Consider the following 21,805-nt stretch of genomic DNA (forward strand, 5'->3'; position numbering starts at 1 on the left):
GTCACACTGTCAGTAACATGAACCTGAGAACCGCCTGTTTGTTCCTGCAGTGGTCTCCCCAACATCAGGGACTCTCCTGTGACCAGTTCAGAGTCTGGCAGCAGCAGAACCAGCCAGACCACCACAACACCTCCCTGCTCAGCTACAACAGCATCGGTACGAACACACCACCAGGACCTGAAAGGGGGTCCTCCTAACACCAGGACCTGGAACAGGGTGGGAAAGGGCCTCTGCTGCCTGTAGTCACTGTTAGCTGGTGTGTGTTTAGTGAGGGCTGTATGTGTGCTGGACTCACTGAAGTAGTGAGCCACTGCATGGGATCATAAAATTAATAGCATAAAGATACTCTTGTTCACCCTGTTCATCCATTAGCAGGGAGGCACCGCCCTCTGCTGGCCACTGTGCAGTCATTTTACTACAGGTTGCTGAGCTACTTCCTGTGCAGTATGTGAGGAACACTTCAGAGTAACCCAAAGCAAACTAAACTTTGTCTGAAAAAACTGAAAGATTACTATGAATTTACACAATACTAACAGTAGATGGGGGAGAAGGGGGGTTATTTCAGCGTCGTGATGTAATTATTTCAGTTCCGTAATGTAGTTATTTCAGCATCGTGATGTAGGTTTTTCAGCTTCATGATGTAGTTATTTCTGCGTCAGGATGTAGTTATTTCAGCATCGTGATGTACGTTTTTCAGCTTCATGATGTAGTTATGATGTAGTTATTTCTGCGTCAGGATGTAGTTATTTCAGCATTGTGATGTAGGTATTTTAGCTTCATGATGTAGTTATGATGTAGTTATTTCTGCGTCAGGATGTAGTTATTTCAGCATCGTGATGTAGGTATTTCAGCTTCATGATGTAGTTATTTCAGCATCGTGATGTAGGTTTTTCAACTTTCAGTTATGATGTAGTTATTTCAGCATTGTGATATAGGTTTTTCAGCTTCATGATGTAGTTATGATATATTTATATCGGCGTCAGGATGTAGTTATTTCAGCGTCAGGATGTAGTTATTTCAGCATCAGGATGTAGGTTTTTCAACTTTCAGTTATGATGTAGTTATTTCAGGGTCAGGATGTAGTTACTTCAGCATCGTGATGTAGGTATTTCAGCTTCATGATGTAGTTATGATGTAGTTATTTCTGCGTCAGGATGTAGTTATTTCTGCGTCAGGATGTAGGTATTTCAGCTTCATGATGTAGTTATTTCTGTGTCAGGATGTAGTTATTTCAGCATCATGATGTAGGTATTTCAGCTTCATGATGTAGTTATTTCAGGGTCAGGATGTAGTTATTTCAGCATCGTGATGTAGGTTTTTCAGCTTCATGATGTAGTTATGATGTAGTTATTTCTGCGTCAGGATGTAGTTATTTCAGCATCGTGATGTAGTTATTTCAGCATCAGGATGTAGTTATGTCATCATCAGGATGTAGTTATTTCAGTGTCGGGATTTAGTTATTTCAGCATCGTGATGTAGGTTTTTCAGCTTCATGATGTAGCTATGATGCAGTTATTTCTGCGTTAGGATGTAGTTATTTCAGCATTGTGATGTAGGTATTTCAGCTTCATGATGTAGTTATTTCTGGGTCAGGATGTAGTTATTTCAGCATCGTGATGTAGGTTTTTCAGCTTCATGATGTAGTTATTTCTGGGTCAGGATGTAGTTATTTCAGCATTGTGATGTAGGTATTTCAGCTTCATGATGTAGTTACGCACCAGCACGTACCTTGAGATCCTCGGGCAGAGGTCTGTTGTCTGTTCCAGAGTCTCGACTGAAAACTAAAGGGGACAGAGCGTTTGCTGTCAGGGCCCCGAGGCTCTGGAACAGCCTGCCCGAGGAAATCAGGTCGGCTGAGTCAGTGAACTCTTTTAAGTCCCTTCTTAAAACATACTTTTATAGGAGAGCCTTTCCCGATCTTATTTGACTTTATTTTATCCCTTTTATTTTATTGTATTTTACTAATTTTATATTAATTTTTCATGCTCTTATGTTGTTTTTTTTTGTATTATTCTTTACACTTGTTAAAGCACTTTGTAACTTGTTTTTGAAAAGTGCTCTACAAATAAGAATTATTATTATTATTATAGTTATGATGTAGTTATGATGTAGTTATTTCTGTGTCAGGATGTAGTTATTTCAGCATTGTGATGTAGGTTTTTCAGCTTCATGATGTAGTTATGATGTAGTTATTTCTGCGTCAGGATGTAGTTATTTCAGCATCGTGATGTAGGTATTTCAGCTTCATGATGTAGTTATGATGTAGTTATTTCTGCGTCAGGATGTAGTTATTTCTGCGTCAGGATGTAGGTATTTCAGCTTCATGATGTAGTTATTTCTGTGTCAGGATGTAGTTATTTCAGCATCATGATGTAGGTATTTCAGCTTTATGATGTAGTTATTTCAGGGTCAGGATGTAGTTATTTCAGCATCGTGATGTAGGTTTTTCAGCTTCATGATGTAGTTATGATGTAGTTATTTCTGCGTCAGGATGTAGTTATTTCAGCATCGTGATGTAGTTATTTCAGCATCAGGATGTAGTTATGTCATCATCAGGATGTAGTTATTTCAGTGTCGGGATTTAGTTATTTCAGCATCGTGATGTAGGTTTTTCAGCTTCATGATGTAGCTATGATGCAGTTATTTCTGCGTTAGGATGTAGTTATTTCAGCATTGTGATGTAGGTATTTCAGCTTCATGATGTAGTTATTTCTGGGTCAGGATGTAGTTATTTCAGCATTGTGATGTAGGTATTTCAGCTTCATGATGTAGTTATTTCTGGGTCAGGATGTAGTTATTTCAGCATTATGATGTAGGTATTTCAGCTTCATGATGTAGTTATTTCAGGGTCAGGATGTAGTTATTTCAGCATCGTGATGTAGGTTTTTCAGCTTCATGATGTAGTTATTTCTGGGTCAGGATGTAGTTATTTCAGCATCGTGATGTAGGTTTTTCAGCTTCATGATGTAGTTATTTCTGGGTCAGGATGTAGTTATTTCAGCATTGTGATGTAGGTATTTCAGCTTCATGATGTAGTTACGCACCAGCACGTACCTTGAGATCCTCGGGCAGAGGTCTGTTGTCTGTTCCAGAGTCTCGACTGAAAACTAAAGGGGACAGAGCGTTTGCTGTCAGGGCCCCGAGGCTCTGGAACAGCCTGCCCGAGGAAATCAGGTCGGCTGAGTCAGTGAACTCTTTTAAGTCCCTTCTTAAAACATACTTTTATAGGAGAGCCTTTCCCGATCTTATTTGACTTTATTTTATCCCTTTTATTTTATTGTATTTTACTAATTTTATATTAATTTTTCATGCTCTTATCTTGTTTTTTTTTGTATTATTCTTTACACTTGTTAAAGCACTTTGTAACTTGTTTTTGAAAAGTGCTCTACAAATAAGAATTATTATTATTATTATAGTTATGATGTAGTTATGATGTAGTTATTTCTGTGTCAGGATGTAGTTATTTCAGCATTGTGATGTAGGTTTTTCAGCTTCATGATGTAGTTATGATGTAGTTATTTCTGCGTCAGGATGTAGTTATTTCAGCATCGTGATGTAGGTATTTTAGCTTCATGATGTAGTTATGATGTAGTTATTTCTGGGTCAGGATGTAGTTATTTCAGCATCGTGATGTAGGTTTTTCAGCTTCATGATGTAGTTATTTCAGCATCGAGATGTAGGTTTTTCAACTTTCAGTTATGATGTAGTTATTTCAGCATTGTGATGTAGGTTTTTCAGCTTCATGATGTAGATATGATATATTTATATCAGCATCAGGATGTAGTTATTTCAGCATCATGATGTAGGTTTTTCAACTTTCAGTTATGATGTAGTTATTTCAGGGTCAGGATGTAGTTACTTCAGCATCGTGATGTAGGTTTTTCAGCTTCATGATGTAGTTATGATGTAGTTATTTCGGCCTCAGGATGTAGTTATTTCAGCATCAGGATGTAGTTATTTCAGCATCGTGATATAGATTTTTCAGCTTCATGATGTAGTTATGATGTAGTTATTTCAGGGTCAGCATGTCATTATTTCAGCATCAAAGTGGTTGTTAATTCAGCGTCAGGATGTAGCGTAGTTATTTCGGGATCCTGTTGATCTGTAGTTCTGATTACCCAAATCCTGTGTGAAGTGAGACAGAACTCGATGGAGAGAGAGACAGTAGGGGAGAGGCCAGTCGTCTTTAATGTGTTCTAATTAGATTCTGCTGTGCTTCTCCTCAGAGTGTCCAAACTGTCAGTGTGTCTTCAGTCTGTGTAGAGGAGGTTGTCTTCACTTCACCTGCAGTCAGTGTCAGCATCAGTTCTGTGGAGGCTGCAGTCAACCCTTCACTCCCGGCTCTGTGAGTTTCTACTCATGTTGACTACTTTTTATCATACATTTTGTCATGGCAGCAGTAAGGTAACAGTAAGTAATTAAAGCTGCAAGCAGCATTGGGCGGGCCCTCGCACGTGTTTCGCGTCGAGGTGTGAGGCGGCCGCATTGCAGATTCAGGAGCTCTGCCAGTGTGGCTGTGAATTTGCCACGTTCTTTGTACGTTGCACAAAAATGTTAATCATCACTTCCTGTGTCCCTTTTGTGGCGCTACATAGCACTTTGCACTACGACTATAACTGAACATGTAGATGTGTTCGGGGCAGGACTGTTATCAAGCACGTAAAGTTTGATGAGAATGTGAGCATGTACACTCAAGTTTAAACAACGCCACGGGCACGTCGTTTCATGAAAGCCCACCGTTCGTACAACTTTTAATCGTCAATGGCTTTAGAGTAGACAGGGAAAATCTGAAGTTGGTCGTACTAATTCTCTAGGAGGAGTTTGTTAAAGTATTGAGTGTGTAAAAAATCCAAAAATAACCATAAAATTCAAAATGGTTGACTTCCTGTTGTGTTTAGGGCATCGCTTTTTTGTTTTACATCTGGACAAGATACGAGTGCCACAGAAATTTTTGTACTTAAAACGTGCCGCAGGGGCTGCATCGGTCATTTCCTATTGCCAGTAGGTGGCGCTATGACTATGGGTGAATGTTGTCTTGTACATGTGTTAAGGGCAGGACTGTTATCAAACATGTAAACTCTGGGACAGATGTTAGAATGTACAGTCAAGTTACAACAACTTCCTGCATCATGGCGAAGAGTTTAACTTTGCCGCCACGCCACCGCCACACCGTTAACTGCAATGTCATGAGTTTTACAACATGGCTTCATAATGCGGTATGGGTTTTCTGGGACAGTTTTGAAGTTGATATGTCCAACCTGCTAGGAGTAGTACATTACAGCACAAAACATGTAATTTCCTGTTGCCAGCAGGTGGCGCTGTGACTTTTATACTACATCCCACATTTGGTACAGATGTGAGCATGTAGACTGAGGTTACAACAAATTCCTGTTTTCTGACGAATCATCAATTTTGGACGCCATGCCATGGACACGCCGTTCCACGAAAACTCAGTTTGTACAACTTTTAATCATCAATGGCTTTAGACCGCACAGCACAAATCCGAAGTCGGTCTGACTTAATCCCTAGGAGGAGTTCGTTAAAGTACGGAGTGTGTAAATCATCCAAAAATTACCAGAAAATTAGAAATGGTGACTTCCTTTTGGGTTTAGGGCATTGCTCCAAGAGGCTTTTTGGTAAGTCTGGACATGATACATGTGCCACAGAAATTTCATACATGTAGGTGAAACGTGCCATGGGGGCTGCTTCGTTGAAGGTCATTTCCTGTTGCCACTAGGTGGCGCTATGACCATGGGTGAATGTTGGCATGTACATGTGTTCAGGGCGGGACTTTTATTAAATGTGTATACAAATCTGAGCATGTACAGTTACAACAACTTCCTGTGTCATGGTGAAGCATGGCACTTCGTCGGCCACACCCCTGCCAAGCCGTTAACTGAAAATTCACAAGTTTTACAGCATGGCCTAATCAGTTAAGGGTTTCCTGGGACAGTTTTGAAGTTGATATGTCCCACCTGCTTGGAGTAGTACTTTACAGCGTAAAACGTGTCATTTCCTGTTGCCAGCAGGTGGCGCTATGACTTTGAGTGAATATTGGCATATGGATGTGTTCAGGGCGGGACTCTTATAATGTATTCCAAATTTGGTGCATATGTGAGCATGTAAACTGAAGTTATAACAACTTATCCAACGAAGGTTAAAATCAAGGGCAACTGGACTTGGTTGAAGATACTGGAAGACGTTTCGTCCCTCATCCAAAGAACTTCTTCAGTTCAGTTATAACAACTTCCTGTTTCATGGTGAATCGTCGATTTTTGACAGATCACCACGGGAAAACTGGTCAACTTGTAATAACCGTTTGCACAACTTTTATTTGTCAGTGGGTTTAAACTGCACAGCAAAAATTTGAAGTGATCGGACTAATTCCCTAGGAGCAGTGTGTTAAAGTACAAAGTGTGTAAATCGCCAAAAATGACCATTAAATCCAAAATGGCCGACTTCCTGTTGGGTTTAGGCAATGGCTCCAAGAGGCTAGCGAGCCATTTTTCTACACCCATGCATGAAACACATAAAATAAGAAATTTTTCGCTGCATCTGAATTATGTACAAAGTTTGGTGAGTTTTCAAGTATGTTTAGGCCCTCAAAATTATGGTTACTTTGCAGAAAAAAGAAAAAAAATGAAAGCTACAAGCAGCGTTGGGTGGGCCCTTGCACGTGTAGCGTGTTGGGGTGTGAAGCGGCCGCGTTGCATATTCTGGAATTTGCTATGCGGTTTGGACGCTGCATGAAGGTGTTAAACCTCACTTCCTGTGTCCCCTTTGTGGTGCTACATAGTACTTGGCGCTATGAATATAAATGAATATTGGTGTGTAGATGTTTTCGGGGTGGGAGAGTTATCAAGCACGTAATGTTTTGTTCAGATGTGAGCATGTACACTAAAGTTACAACAACTTCATGTGTCATGGCGAAGAGTTAATCTTTTCTTCAGTCTAACACACTTCTCTGCCCTTCTAATTCAGCAGTTACCCACCCAAAACCCTACGCAGAGTCGCAGTCTAACACACTTCTCTGCTCCTCCATTTCAGGAGTTACTTAGTGAAAACCCTATAGTGACGGTGTCTGCCCCCCGACCATCGAAATTATTTAAAAAGGTAAACAGAAGAGGAGCTGTACATAAAAACCTCATAAAAATTAAAACCACAAGAGCAATAGTGCAAACTAATAGGAAAATTAAATGTGGACTCTTAAACATCAGATCTCTCTCTTCTAAAGGTGTACTAGTAAATGAACTAATATCAGATTATGATATTGATTTATTTTGTCTTACTGAAACCTGGCTGGGTGATGGAGAATATGTTAGCCTAAATGAATCCACACCTCCCAGTCATATTAATACTCACATTCCTCGAGGCACAGGCCGAGGAGGTGGAGTTGCAGCTATCTTCGACTCTAGCCTACTAATCAGCTCTAAACCTAAACTAAACTATAACTCATTTGAAAGTCTTGTTCTTAGTCTTTCGCACCCAAGTTGGAAATCACTGCAACCAATTCTCTTCGTTATAGTGTACCGAGCACCTGGCCCGTACTCTGAATTCTTATCTGAATTTGCAGAGTTTTTGTCAACTTTAGTCCTTAAAACGGACAAAGTTATTATTGTAGGGGATTTTAATATTCATGTGGACGTTGAGAATGACAGCTTTAGTACTGCGTTTATCTCTCTGTTAGATTCCATCGGCTTCTCTCAGAGTGTTCATGAACCGACTCACTGTTTTAACCACACCCTCGACCTTGTTCTGGTGTATGGTATTGAAATTGAACATTTAGTGGTGTTCCCACAGAATCCCTCTTTGTCCGACCACTGTTTGATAACTTTTGAGTTTGTATTGCTGAACTACACGCCATTGGGCAAAAATTTCTATACAAGATGTCTGTCTGATAGTGCTGTAGCTAAATTTAAGGATGCGATTCCATCAGCTCTAAATTCATTATCTAGTCACAAAGTAACGGAGGACTCCTGTGCTAATTTCAGTCCCTCCCAAATCGATCATCTTGTTGATAGTGCTGCAGGCTCGCTGCGAATGACACTCGACTCTGTAGCCCCTCTAAAAAAGAAAATACTAAAACAAAGACGGTTAGCTCCATGGTATAATACTGAAACTCGCAAATTAAAGCAAATATCACGGAAACTTGAGAGGAATTGGCGTTCCACCAAAGTGGAAAATTCTCGTTTAATCTGGCAAGATAGTCTTAAAACTTATAGGAAGGCCCTCCGTAATGCCAGAGCAGCGTACTACTCGTCATTAATAGAGGAAAATAGGAACAACCCCAGGTTTCTTTTCCCCAAGAGTCACAGCTCTATTGAGCCAAGTATTCCCATAGCTCTCAGTAGTTACGACTTCATGAGCTTCTTTAATGATAAAATTCTAACTATTAGAGACAAAATTCACCAAGACCTGCCCTCAACTGGCACCGACTTATCTCTTAACTCAGGAACCTTAGAAACAGCTGTAGAACCAGATACATGTTTAGACTGTTTTGCTTCCCTCAATCTTTACCAACTAACTTCAATAATTTCTTCGTCTAAACCATCAACCTGCCTCTTAGACCCCATCCCGACTAAGCTGCTTAAAGATGGTTTACCCTCAGTCAGCACTTCTATACTAGATGTGATCAATCTATCTTTATCAACAGGCTATGTACCACAGTACTTTAAAGTAGCTGTAATTAAACCTCTTCTGAAAAAGCCCAAACTTGATCCGGATGTTTTAGCCAACTATAGACCTATATCTAACCTTCCATTTCTCTCTAAGGTCCTGGAGAAAGCAGTTGCAAAACAGCTGTGTGACTTTCTACAGAGCAATAGTTTATTTGAGGATTTTCAGTCAGGATTTAGAGCTCATCATAGCACAGAGACAGCACTGGTGAAAATTACTAATGACCTCCTTATTGCATCAGACAAAGGACTTGTCTCTGTACTGGTTTTATTAGATCTTAGTGCTGCATTTGATACCACTGACTATCAGATCCTATTGCAGAGACTGGAACATTTCATTGGCATTAAAGGAACCGCTCTAAGCTGGTTTAAGTCCTATTTATCAGATCGATTTCAGTTTGTACAAGTTAACGATGAGTCCTCCATGCATGCCAAAGTTAGTCATGGAGTTCCTCAAGGATCTGTCCTTGGACCAATCCTCTTCATTTTATATATGCTTCCTTTAGGCAATATTATCAGGAAATATTCCATAAACTTTCATTGTTATGCAGATGATACTCAGTTATATCTATCGATCAAGCCAGATGAAACTCATCAGTTAGCTAAACTTCAAATGTGCCTTCAGGATGTTAAAACCTGGATGACCTGTAATTTTCTAATGTTAAACTCAGATAAAACTGAAGTTATTGTTCTGGGGCCTAAGCACCACCGTGACGCATTATCTAAGGATAGGAAGGAAAAGAGATCATATTTCTCCTGTTTTAGCTTCTTTGCATTGGCTTCCAGTAAAATCCAGAATAGAATTTAAAATCATTCTTCTTACCTACAAAGCTCTTAATGGTCAGGCACCATCTTATCTTAAAGAGCTCATAGTACCTTACTACCTGTATAAAAGGCTCTGACATTTCTGGGTGCCTGCCGCTTTAAGACTCTTCTTCTGTGGTTACAGTAGGGGAAGTGTGTAGCTAGTGTGTTGGCTATAGTGGGAACGGAAACTTTTTCAAGTTCAACGAGCATAGTTTAGCCCACGTACCTGTGACGATTGGCATGGTTATTTCCTCCTGAATGATCCAGCTTCCAATATTCCGTGTGTTGAGTTAATGACGAGAAGTAAGTGACTGTAACTTTGTTGTGTTTGTTTCTGTATTGTAGAGTTAACATGCATTCACATGTGGCCAGTGTGATGAGTGAGATTTCTAATGTTAGCACAATGTTCATGCTGTAAAACACTGCAGGAAATTATAAGTTAACTGGTGTGAGCCTTCTGATGTCTAAGTTACTCAGTGACACCTATAACACTGAATTAAGGAGTGTTCGTATCGTGTTCATTAGACCACGTGCAGACGCTATTGTGTAGTAGCCTCGGCTAGCCAGAGGGTGTCGCCATTGCTCCTTATGTGAACCCCCTTTCAATGCAATCTATGATGTAAACTGGTCAGTGAGATACGTGAAGCTCCTTATGTCTTTCGAAGGAGTAATATCCACATTTCTGTAATTGTAAACTTATGTTTAAAGGGGAATAGCAATGTTTTGAGATGTTTATGTTGGATGATTTAATTACATTATGTATGTGGATTTATTATTCACGTTGCATATTAATTCAAGTACCTAATGGTGATTTATTTGGTTTCATACAGACTATAATGACAAAGATGGATATTGGAATGTTCTGATGAGTACTGCTGGAGCTCAATACAGTTGAAGGAAGAAATTACATCTCCTCGTCTTCATTCCTGTGTCCTGACCGATACACCATCCTGTTCACTAGCTGAAAATCTTGATGAACTAGCCCTACCTAGTTGCCTCAGTAACACTACCCCACCAGAGCACTGCACTCCCAGAATGCACCTGTGGGTCCTAGAGTCTCCAAAAGTAGACTAGGAGCCAGAGCGTTCAGCTATCAAGCTCCTCTCCTGTGGAACCAGGTTCCAGTTTGGGTTCAGGAGGCAGACACCATCTCCACATTTAAGAGTAGGCTTAAGACTTTCCTCTTTGATAAAGCTTATAGTTAGGGCTGGCTCAGGTGAGTCCTGAACCATCCCTTAGTTATGCTGCTATAGGCCTAGACTGCCGGGGGATTTCCCATGATGCACTGAGCTCCTCTCTCCTCTACTTTCTCTCCCTCTGTATGCAACCTCATCCCATTATTGCATGTTACTAACACAACTTCTCCCCTTTCTGGTAGTCTTGTGCTTTCTCGTCCCTCTCCTCTCTCCTCCTGTCACTTCCTGCAGGTTTTCTGGCTCTGGAGCTGTGGAGTCTGGATCTGTGGTTGCGGGTCACCTGCTGCCCCCGTGTTCCTGCTCGGCACCCTCTGCTGCAACGACTATTGTTACTAGTCCTATTGTTATTATTGTTATTATAATAATTAACACTATGATTGTTATCATTAACACTACTATAAATGTCTGTCTCATTTTTCATTTAGTCTATAGCAACATCACCTTTACTGTCTGTACCTCTGTGTGTATATGGTGTAGGCAGCCTCCCTCCCCTCTCTCTCTCTCCTTCCATCCCTCTCTCTTTCTCTCTCTCTCTCCCTCTCTCTCCTTCACCCCAACCGGTCGAGGCAGATGGCCGCCCACCCTGAGCCATGGTTCTGCTCGAGGTTTCTGCCTCTGTCTCCTAGTGCTGCTCTTGGTGGGAACTGTTTGACGTCTGTAAATAGCATCATAGAGTACGGTCTAGACCTGCTCTTTTATGAAAAGCGCTGTGAGATAACTGTTGTTGTGATTTGGCGCTATATAAATAAAATTGAAGTGAAATTGAATTGAATGTACATGCCGATATTCACCCACAGTCATAGCACCGCCTGCTGGCAACAGCAAGTGACATTTAAAGAAGCAGCCCCTGCCGCACGTTTTACCTACATGTATGAAATTTCTGTGGCACATGTATCTTGTCCAGACGTACCAAAAAGCCTCTTGGAGCGATGCCCTAAACCCAACAGGAAGTCGGCCATTTTGAATTCTACGGCACTTATTGGATGATTTACACACTTCGTACTTTAACGAACTCCTCCTAGGGATTTAGTCCGATCGACTTCAAATTTCTGCTGTGCCTTCTAAAGGCATTGAAGATGAAAAGTTGTGAGTTTTCGTCGATGGGCGTGTCCGTGGCGTGGCGTCAAAGATCAACTCTTCGCCATGACACAGGAAGTTGTTGTAACTTCAGTATACATGCTCACATCTGCACAAAACTTTACGTGCTTGATAACTGTCCCACCACGGAGACATCTACACGCCAATATTAATATATATTCACAGCGCGAGGTGCCATGTAACGCCAAAAAGGGGACACAGGAAGTGACGTATAACACCTTCATGCAGCGGCCGAAGTGCGTAGAATATGCAACGCGGTTGGCTCACACCCCGACGCGCTACACATGCGAGGGCCCGCCCAACGCTGCTTGCAGCTTTAATTACTTCTTATTCTTCTTCGAACGTACGTATTCAACATAGTGATGAGTGTCTACACTGCCTGAATTCCAGAAGAAGAAGAAGAACGTAGTGACGAAACCTTTGTATGTACAGTCTATGGACAAAACACGCTCTGTCATGCTGTTTGTACGTTTGGGCTAATGTAGAAACATGGCGGCGCAACATGGTAAACATGGTCCACGTAAGAGGAGCCACGGTGTCTGTAGATAGAAGTGGTTCCTTATGTAAGGTCTTTACACACCACTGAAAACATAGTTATGGATCTTAGATTGTTTATCTCAGCAGATCCTCAGAAATATTACACACTGGACCTTATAAGGATGTGGTTCCATTGTATGAAATGCAGAAGAAGTATCTGCAAACAGAAGCCCAGCAAGGGATTTTGGTTTATCTAACTGCTTATAGTGGCTAATCAGTATGAAAAGCTTGGCATCCTCTACTCTCCTCCCCGCTCAACTGGCAAATTGCAGGGGATCAAGTCTCCATCTACAGATGATATCTTCATAATTAGTGATGTTAACGCAACGGGCCTCAAATCATTTTGTTGCCTCCGTTTGCTGATCCTAGGAACTGGAATCATGGTGAAAGATTTCCAGATAGTGGGAATTGCCATTTGTTTGAGTGAAGACCCAGACCTTTAAATGTGAACCTCTCCTGAGACGGAAGACTTTACAACCTGGTTCCATTTGAACTTTAATGTCTTTAGGCCTGCGGTTTTTCTGCTGACTGTAGAACCAAAGGTCTTCACGCCCACCACCCCAGAAACTGCCTTTACCACCTGAGAGACTGGAGCGTGGCCAGGCTACACCTGCTACTGCAGGTAAGAAGCACCTGAGAGACTGTTGCTTTGAGAGCTCAGGTGTACGCAGGTGATGTGTGGACAGTACTGATGACTTATGTGCAGGTGATGAGCTGGACTGTGTTTCTGTCATGAGTTGGGGCGCTGAGTTCAGACTGGGGCGAGGACCCAAATGCAGACAATGGCAAGGCGAGGAGGTTGCAGTCCAAAAATGTTTATTAACTCAAAAAACTAACTTAAACAGGCTTACAAGGAGCTCGAGGCAAAGTCCAACAAAGGTAGTCCAGAACACAAGGCAACCCAAAACACAGGGAATAATCCAGAACTAGGAAGACAAGGAACAGGCAGGAACACTCAACTTTAGACGCAAGGACGTGTCAAAGACTGGAGAGACAAGCAGGCATACATGTACACAGGGACTAACGAGCGGGGCGGGAGCAACACAGGTGAGCGGGATCAGGGCTAACGAGGCAGAGAGAAAGCAGGAAAACAGATGCAGGGGGTAACAGAGAGAACACTTAGACAAGCAGACATGGGTGAATAACCAAGAATGCACAAGTACGGGCTAAACAGAACCAGTAAATGACCAAGGGAATACAGAAGACAAAACCGGGAACACAAGACCAGGAGTAAACAAACACAAAAGATATTAACTAATGTACAGGACTAGGAACTAACTGAACAAGAATACACAGAGAAACACAGAACCTAAAACAGACTTAAACAGGAAAGACGTGAACACAAAAACCAGACTCCTAACAGTTTCTGGTTTCTCAGTATTACAGAGTGTCTCCTACCTGGCTGGAACCAACAAATGGCAGCTCACCTGGTACCTGTCAGACAGGTGAGGTCTCTTTCTGCTCATCAGATGGAATCTTTCTACCAGTTCGATTGACATGTGTGTTTTTGTGCATTTTCAGGAGTGTGTCTGGTTTTGGAGCTGAGAGACGAAAGCAGCAGACGGGAGGAGCCCTGTGGACGACCTGCTCTACCCGAGTACAGAGGATACTGCCAGTAAGACCATCACTCCCTGAACCAACTATGAGTCTAACCATAGTACCAGCTACCAGGCTGATCCCAGTCCCAGCTACCAGTCTGACCCCAGTCCCAGCTACCAGTCTGACCCCTGTACCAGCTACCAGTCTGACTCCTGTACCAACCACCAGTCTGACCATAGTACCAGCTACCAGTCTGACTCCTGTACCAACCACCAGTCTGACCATAGTACCAGCTACCAGTCTGACTCCTGTACCAACCACCAGTCTGACCATAGTACCAGCTACCAGTCTGACTCCTGTACCAGCTACAGTGGGGGAAATAAGTATTTGACCCCTTGCTGATTTTGCAGGTTTGCCCACTTACAAAGAATGCAACGATCTATAATTTTAATCATATGTACATTCTAACAGTGAAAGACAGAATCCCAAAGAAAATTCCAGAAAATCACAGAACATGAATTTATAAAAATTGATAACCATCTGATGAGGAAAAACAAGTATTTGACCCCCTGGACAAACAGCATGTTAATATTTTGTAGAAAAGCCATTATTGGCCAGCACAGATGTCAAACGGTTTTTATAGTTGGTGACAAGGTTTGTGCACATTTCGGCAGGGATGTTGGCCCACTCCTCCCTGCAGACAGCCTCCAAATCATTCAGGTTCCGAGGTTGTCGCCTGGCAACTCGAATTTTAAGCTCCCTCCAAAGATTTTCAATTGGATTCAGGTCTGGAGACTGGCTAGGCCACTCCAGAACCTTGATGTGCTTCTTCTTCAGCCACTCTTTTGTTGCTTTGGCGGTGTGCTTAGGGTCGTTGTCGTGCTGAAACACCCATCCTCGACCCATCTTCAGCTCTCTCACTGAGGGAAGGAGATGTTGGTCCAGAATTCCACGATACATGGCCCCGTCCATCCTCCCCTCAATACGATGGAGTTGTCCCGTCCCCTTGGCTGAAAAGCACCCCCAAAGCATGATGTTGCCACCACCATGCTTGACGGTGGGGATGGTGTTCTTTGGGTTGTACTCGGTGTTCTTTGCCCTCCAAACACGACGAGTTGAGTTGAGGCCAAAAAGTTCTATTTTGGTCTCATCTGACCACATCACCTTCTTCCAGGCCTCTTCTGAGTCGTCCAGGTGGTGAATGGCGAACTTCATGCGGGCCTGTACATGTTTCTTCTTGAGCAGGGGGACCTTGCGTGCGCTGCAGGATTTCAATCCATGACGGCGTAGTGTGTTACCAACCATTTCTTTTGTAACTGTGGTCCCAGCTGCCTTCAGTTGATTCATCAGTTCCCCCCTTGTGGTTTTGGGATGATTCCTCACCGTTCGCATGATCAGGGACACCCCACGAGGCGAGATCTTGTGTGGAGGCCCAGACCGAGGGAGGTTGGCGGTGGTGTGGTGCTTCTTCCATTTCCTGATAACTGCACCGACAGTTGATCTTTTCTCTCCAAGTTGCTTTCCGATTCTCTTGTAGCCCATCCCAGCCTTGTGCAGATCAACAATCTTGTCCCTGATGTCCGTAGAAAGCTCTTTGGTCTTGCCCATGGTGGTGATGTTGGATGCTGGTTGTTTGGGTGTTGACAGGTGTCTTTTATACAGGTAACGAGGTGAGGCAGGTGTATTTGATGTAGATAATTGGTTGGGATTGGGGCTGTGTCTTAAAGAAAGACTAACTGGCTTGTAGGAGCCAGAATACTTGCTGTTTGGTAGGGGGTCATATACTTGTTTTTCCTCATCAGATGGTTATCAATTTTTATAAATTCATATGATGTGATTTTCTGGAATTTTCTTTGGGATTCTGTCTTTCACTGTTAGAATGTACATATGATTAAAATTGTAGATTGTTGCATTCTTTGTAAGTGGGCAAACCTGCAAAATCAGCAAGGGGTCAAATACTTATTTCCCCCACTGTACCAGTCTGACCCCTGTACCAGCTACCAGTCTGACCCCTGTACCAGCTACCAGTCTGACCCCTGTCCCAGCTACCAGTCTGACCCCTGTCCCAGCTACCAGTCTGACCCCAGTACCAGCTACCAGGCTGACCCCAGTACCAGCTACCAGGCTGACCCCTGTAACAACCACCAATCTGACCCCTGTAACAACCACCAATCTGACCCCTGTCCCAGCTACCAGTCTGACCCCTGTCCCAGCTACCAGTCTGACCCCTGTCCCAGCTACTAGTCTGACCCCAGTACCAGCTACCAGTCTGACCCCTGTCCCAGCTACCAGTCTGACCACTGTACCAACTACCAGTCTGACTCCTGTACCAGCTACCAGTCTGACCCCAGTACACCCCAGTACCAACCACCAGTCTTACCCCTGTACCAACCACCAGTCTGACTCCTGTACCAACCACCAGTCTAACCATAGTACCAGCTACCAGTCTGACCCCAGTACCAGCTACCAGTCTTACTCCTGTACCAGCTACCAGTCTTACTCCTGTACCAACCACCGGTCTGACCATAGTACCAGCTACCAGTCCGACCATAGTACCAGCTACCAGTCTGACCTCCATCCCAGCCACCAGTCTGACTCCTGTACCAGCTACCAGTCTGACCAATGTACCAGCTACCAGTCTGACCAATGTACCAGCTACCAGTCTGACTCCTGTACCAACCACCAGTCTAACCATAGTACCAGCTACCAGTCTGACCCCAGTACACCCCAGTACCAACCACCAGTCTTACCCCTGTACCAACCACCAGTCTGACTCCTGTACCAGCTACCAGTCCAACCGTAGTACCAGCTACCAGTCTGACCCCAGTACCAGCTACCAGTCTTACTCCTGTACCAACCACCAGTCTTACTCCTGTACCAACCACCGGTCTGACCATAGTACCAGCTACCAGTCTGACTCCTGTACCAGCTACCAGTTTGACCCCTGTACCAGCTACCAGTCTGACCCCTGTACCAGCCACCAGTCTGACCATAGTACCAGCTACCAGTCTAACCATAGTACCAGCTACCAGTCTGACCCCTTTACCAACCACCAGTCTGACCATAGTACCAGCTACCAGTCTAACCATAGTACCAGCTACCAGTCTGACCCCTTTACCAACCACCAGTCTGACCCCTTTACCAACCACCAGTCTGACCCCTTTACCAACCACCAGTCTGACCCCTGTCCCAGCTACCAGTCTGACCCCTGTACCAGCTACCAGTCTGACCAATGTACCAGCTACCAGTCTGACTCCTGTACCAACCACCAGTCTGACCCCTTTACCAACCATCAGTCTGATCCCAGTACCAGCTACCAGTCTGACCCCTTTACCAACCACCAGTCTGACCCCTGTACCAGCTTCCAGTCTGACTCCTGTACCAGCTACCAGGCTGACCCCAGTACCAGCTACCAGTCTGACTCCTGTACCAGCTACCAGTCCTACCGTAGTACCAGCTACCAGTCCAACCGTAGTACCAGCTACCAGTCCAACCGTAGTACCAGCTACCAGTCCAACCGTAGTACCAGCTACGAGTCTGACCCCAGTACCAGCTACCAGTCTTACTCCTGTACCAACCACCAGTCTTACTCCTGTACCAACCACCGGTCTGACCATAGTACCAGCTACCCGTCTGACTCCTGTACCAGCTACCAGTTTGACCCCTTTACCAGCTACCAGTCTGACCCCTGTCCCAGCTACAAGTCTAACCATAGTACCAGCTTCCAGTCTGACTCCTGTACCAACCACCAGTCTGACCCCAGTACCAGCTACCAGTCTGACCCCTGTACCAGCCACCAGTCTGACCAATGTACCAGCTACCAGTCTGACCAATGTACCAGCTACCAGTCTGACTCCTGTACCAACCACCAGTCTAACCATAGTACCAGCTTCCAGTCTGACCCCAGTACACCCCAGTACCAGCTACCAGTGTGACTCCTGTACCAATCACCAGTCTGACTCCTGTACCAACCACCAGTCTAACCATAGTACCAGCTTCCAGTCTGACCCCAGTACCAGCTACCAGTCTGACTCCTGTACCAACCACCAGTCTGACCATAGTACCAGCTACCAGTCTGACCCCAGTACCAGCTACCAGTCTGACCCCTTTACCAACAACCAGTCTTACCCCTGTCCCAGCTACCAGTCTGACCACTGTACCAGCTACCAGTCTGACCCTTTTACCAACCACCAGTCTGACCATAGTACCAGCTACCAGTCTGACCATAGTACCAGCTACCAGTCTAACCATAGTACCAGCTACCAGTCTGACCCCTTTACCAACCACCAGTCTGACCATAGTACCAGCTACCAGTCTAACCATAGTACCAGCTACCAGTCTGACCCCTTTACCAACCACCAGTCTGACCATAGTACCAGCTACCAGTCTAACCATAGTACCAGCTACCAGTCTGACCCCTGTCCCAGCTACCAGTCTGACCCCTGTCCCAGCTACCAGTCTGACCCCTGTCCCAGCTACCAGTCTGACCCCTGTCCCAGCTACCAGTCTGACCCCTGTCCCAGCTACCAGTCTGACCCCTGTCCCAGCTACCAGTCTGACCCCAGTACCAGCTACCAGTCTGACCCCTGTCCCAGCTACCAGTCTGACCACTGTACCAGCTACCAGTCTGACTCCTGTACCAGCTACCAGTCTGACCCCAGTACACCCCAGTACCAACCACCAGTCTTACCCCTGTACCAACCACCAGTCTGACTCCTGTACCAACCACCAGTCTAACCATAGTACCAGCTACCAGTCTGACCCCAGTACCAGCTACCAGTCTTACTCCTGTACCAACCACCAGTCTTACTCCTGTACCAACCACCGGTCTGACCATAGTACCAGCTACCAGTCCGACCATAGTACCAGCTACCAGTCTGACCTCCATCCCAGCCACCAGTCTGACTCCTGTACCAGCCACCAGTCTGACCAATGTACCAGCTACCAGTCATGCTTTTATCACCACACGTGTAGATTACTGCAATTCACTTTACTGTGGTATCTCGAAATCCCAAACTGCTCGTCTGCAATTGGTGCAAAATGCCGCCGCAAGATTCCTCACAAATAGTCGTAAAAGTGATCATATCACCCCAATTCTGCGGTCTCTTCATTGGTTGCCCGTTAATTTCAGAACTGAGTTTAAAATCCTGTTATTTGTGTACAAAGCTTTATGCAACCAAGCACCTAGCTACCTAACTGAACTGCTGCAACCGTATACTCCATCGAGAAGTCTCAGATCAGGCGAACAAAATCTGTTACAAGTCCCTCACTGCAGACTTAAACGCAGAGGGGATCGAGCTTTTTCTGTGGTTGGGCCTCGGCTGTGGAACAATTTGCCCTTAGACGTTAGGATAGCCCCTTCTGTGATCTCTTTTAAGTCACTTTTAAAAACGCACTTGTTTTCTTTGGCCTATAATTAAGGTTGTTTATGTATGAGTATCTTTGTATATACATATACCTATATGTATATGTGTGTGTGTGTATGTTTATATGTCCTTTCTGTTGTTTATTTTTGATAACTCTATGATTGCTTGTGCTTCTTCCGTTCTAAGCTGTTCTTATCTTTGCTGTACTGTTCTATGATGTGCTGCTATGCATGGTGTTAGTGTCTTTTAATTTTGTTGTTCTGTAAAGCACTTTGGTCAGTCATTGGCTGCTATAAAATGTGCTATATAAATAAAAATGAACTTGAACTTGAACTGACCAATGTACCAGCTACCAGTCTGACTCCTGTACCAACCACCAGTCTAACCATAGTACCAGCTACCAGTCTGACCCCAGTACACCCCAGTACCAACCACCAGTCTTACCCCTGTACCAACCACCAGTCTGACTCCTGTACCAGCTACCAGTCCAACCGTAGTACCAGCTACCAGTCTGACCCCAGTACCAGCTACCAGTCTTACTCCTGTACCAACCACCAGTCTTACTCCTGTACCAACCACCGGTCTGACCATAGTACCAGCTACCAGTCTGACTCCTGTACCAGCTACCAGTTTGACCCCTGTACCAGCTACCAGTCTGACCCCTGTACCAGCCACCAGTCTGACCATAGTACCAGCTACCAGTCTAACCATAGTACCAGCTACCAGTCTGACCCCTTTACCAACCACCAGTCTGACCATAGTACCAGCTACCAGTCTAACCATAGTACCAGCTACCAGTCTGACCCCTTTACCAACCACCAGTCTGACCCCTTTACCAACCACCAGTCTGACCCCTGTCCCAGCTACCAGTCTGACCCCTGTCCCAGCTACCAGTCTGACCAATGTACCAGCTACCAGTCTGACTCCTGTACCAACCACCAGTCTGACCCCTTTACCAACCATCAGTCTGATCCCAGTACCAGCTACCAGTCTGACCCCTTTACCAACCACCAGTCTGACCCCTGTACCAGCTTCCAGTCTGACTCCTGTACCAGCTACCAGGCTGACCCCAGTACCAGCTACCAGTCTGACTCCTGTACCAGCTACCAGTCCTACCGTAGTACCAGCTACCAGTCCAACCGTAGTACCAGCTACCAGTCCAACCGTAGTACCAGCTACCAGTCCAACCGTAGTACCAGCTACGAGTCTGACCCCAGTACCAGCTACCAGTCTTACTCCTGTACCAACCACCAGTCTTACTCCTGTACCAACCACCGGTCTGACCATAGTACCAGCTACCCGTCTGACTCCTGTACCAGCTACCAGTTTGACCCCTTTACCAGCTACCAGTCTGACCCCTGTCCCAGCTACAAGTCTAACCATAGTACCAGCTTCCAGTCTGACTCCTGTACCAACCACCAGTCTGACCCCAGTACCAGCTACCAGTCTGACCCCTGTACCAGCCACCAGTCTGACCAATGTACCAACCACCAGTCTAACCATAGTACCAGCTTCCAGTCTGACCCCAGTACACCCCAGTACCAGCTACCAGTGTGACTCCTGTACCAATCACCAGTCTGACTCCTGTACCAACCACCAGTCTAACCATAGTACCAGCTTCCAGTCTGACCCCAGTACCAGCTACCAGTCTGACTCCTGTACCAACCACCAGTCTGACCATAGTACCAGCTACCAGTCTGACCCCAGTACCAGCTACCAGTCTGACCCCTTTACCAACAACCAGTCTTACCCCTGTCCCAGCTACCAGTCTGACCACTGTACCAGCTACCAGTCTGACCCCTTTACCAACCACCAGTCTGACCATAGTACCAGCTACCAGTCTGACCATAGTACCAGCTACCAGTCTAACCATAGTACCAGCTACCAGTCTGACCCCTTTACCAACCACCAGTCTTACCCCTGTACCAACCACCAGTCTGACCATAGTACCAGCTACCAGTCTAACCATAGTACCAGCTACCAGTCTGACCCCTTTACCAACCACCAGTCTGACCATAGTACCAGCTACCAGTCTAACCATAGTACCAGCTACCAGTCTGACCCCTGTCCCAGCTACCAGTCTGACCCCTGTCTCAGCTACCAGTCTGACCCCTGTCCCAGCTACCAGTCTGACCACTGTACCAGCTACCAGTCCTACCATAGTACCAGCTACCAGTCCAACTGTAGTACCAGCTACCAGTCCAAACGTAGTAACAGCTACCAGTCCAACCGTAGTACCAGCTACGAGTCTGACCCCAGTACCAGCTACCAGTCTTACTCCTGTACCAACCACCAGTCTTACTCCTGTACCAACCACCGGTCTGACCATAGTACCAGCTACCAGTCTTACTCCTGTACCAACCACCAGTCTGACCCCTGTACCAACCACCAGTCTGACCATAGTACCAGCTACCAGTCTGACCCCTGTACCAGCTACAAGTCTAACCATAGTACCAACCACCGGTCTGACCATAGTACCAGCTACCAGTCTGACTCCTGTACCAGCTACCAGTTTGACCCCTGTACCAGCTACCAGTCTGACCCCTGTACCAGCCACCAGTCTGACCATAGTACCAGCTACCAGTCT

General features: G+C 44.9%; 1 protein-coding gene across 1 annotated transcript in view; it reads left to right on the top strand.

Annotated features, from left to right (window-relative positions):
* Nucleotides 1–21,805, top strand: part of si:dkey-181m9.8 (E3 ubiquitin-protein ligase RNF31) — a 41,808-nt gene that overhangs the window by 15,336 nt on the left and 4,667 nt on the right. The window contains exons 13-17 of the mRNA XM_038719107.1: nucleotides 51–156; nucleotides 4,227–4,345; nucleotides 12,822–12,935; nucleotides 13,692–13,758; nucleotides 13,835–13,928. Of these exons, the coding sequence (XP_038575035.1) occupies nucleotides 51–156; nucleotides 4,227–4,345; nucleotides 12,822–12,935; nucleotides 13,692–13,758; nucleotides 13,835–13,928 (500 nt within the window). The remainder of the gene's footprint in view (nucleotides 1–50; nucleotides 157–4,226; nucleotides 4,346–12,821; nucleotides 12,936–13,691; nucleotides 13,759–13,834; nucleotides 13,929–21,805) is intronic.

This window comes from Micropterus salmoides, unplaced genomic scaffold (genome assembly GCF_014851395.1).
Source record: "Micropterus salmoides isolate LMB-PRFRI ecotype aquatic unplaced genomic scaffold, ASM1485139v1 Ms_hic_scaffold_14, whole genome shotgun sequence".
Classification (NCBI taxonomy): Eukaryota; Metazoa; Chordata; class Actinopteri; order Centrarchiformes; family Centrarchidae; genus Micropterus; species Micropterus salmoides.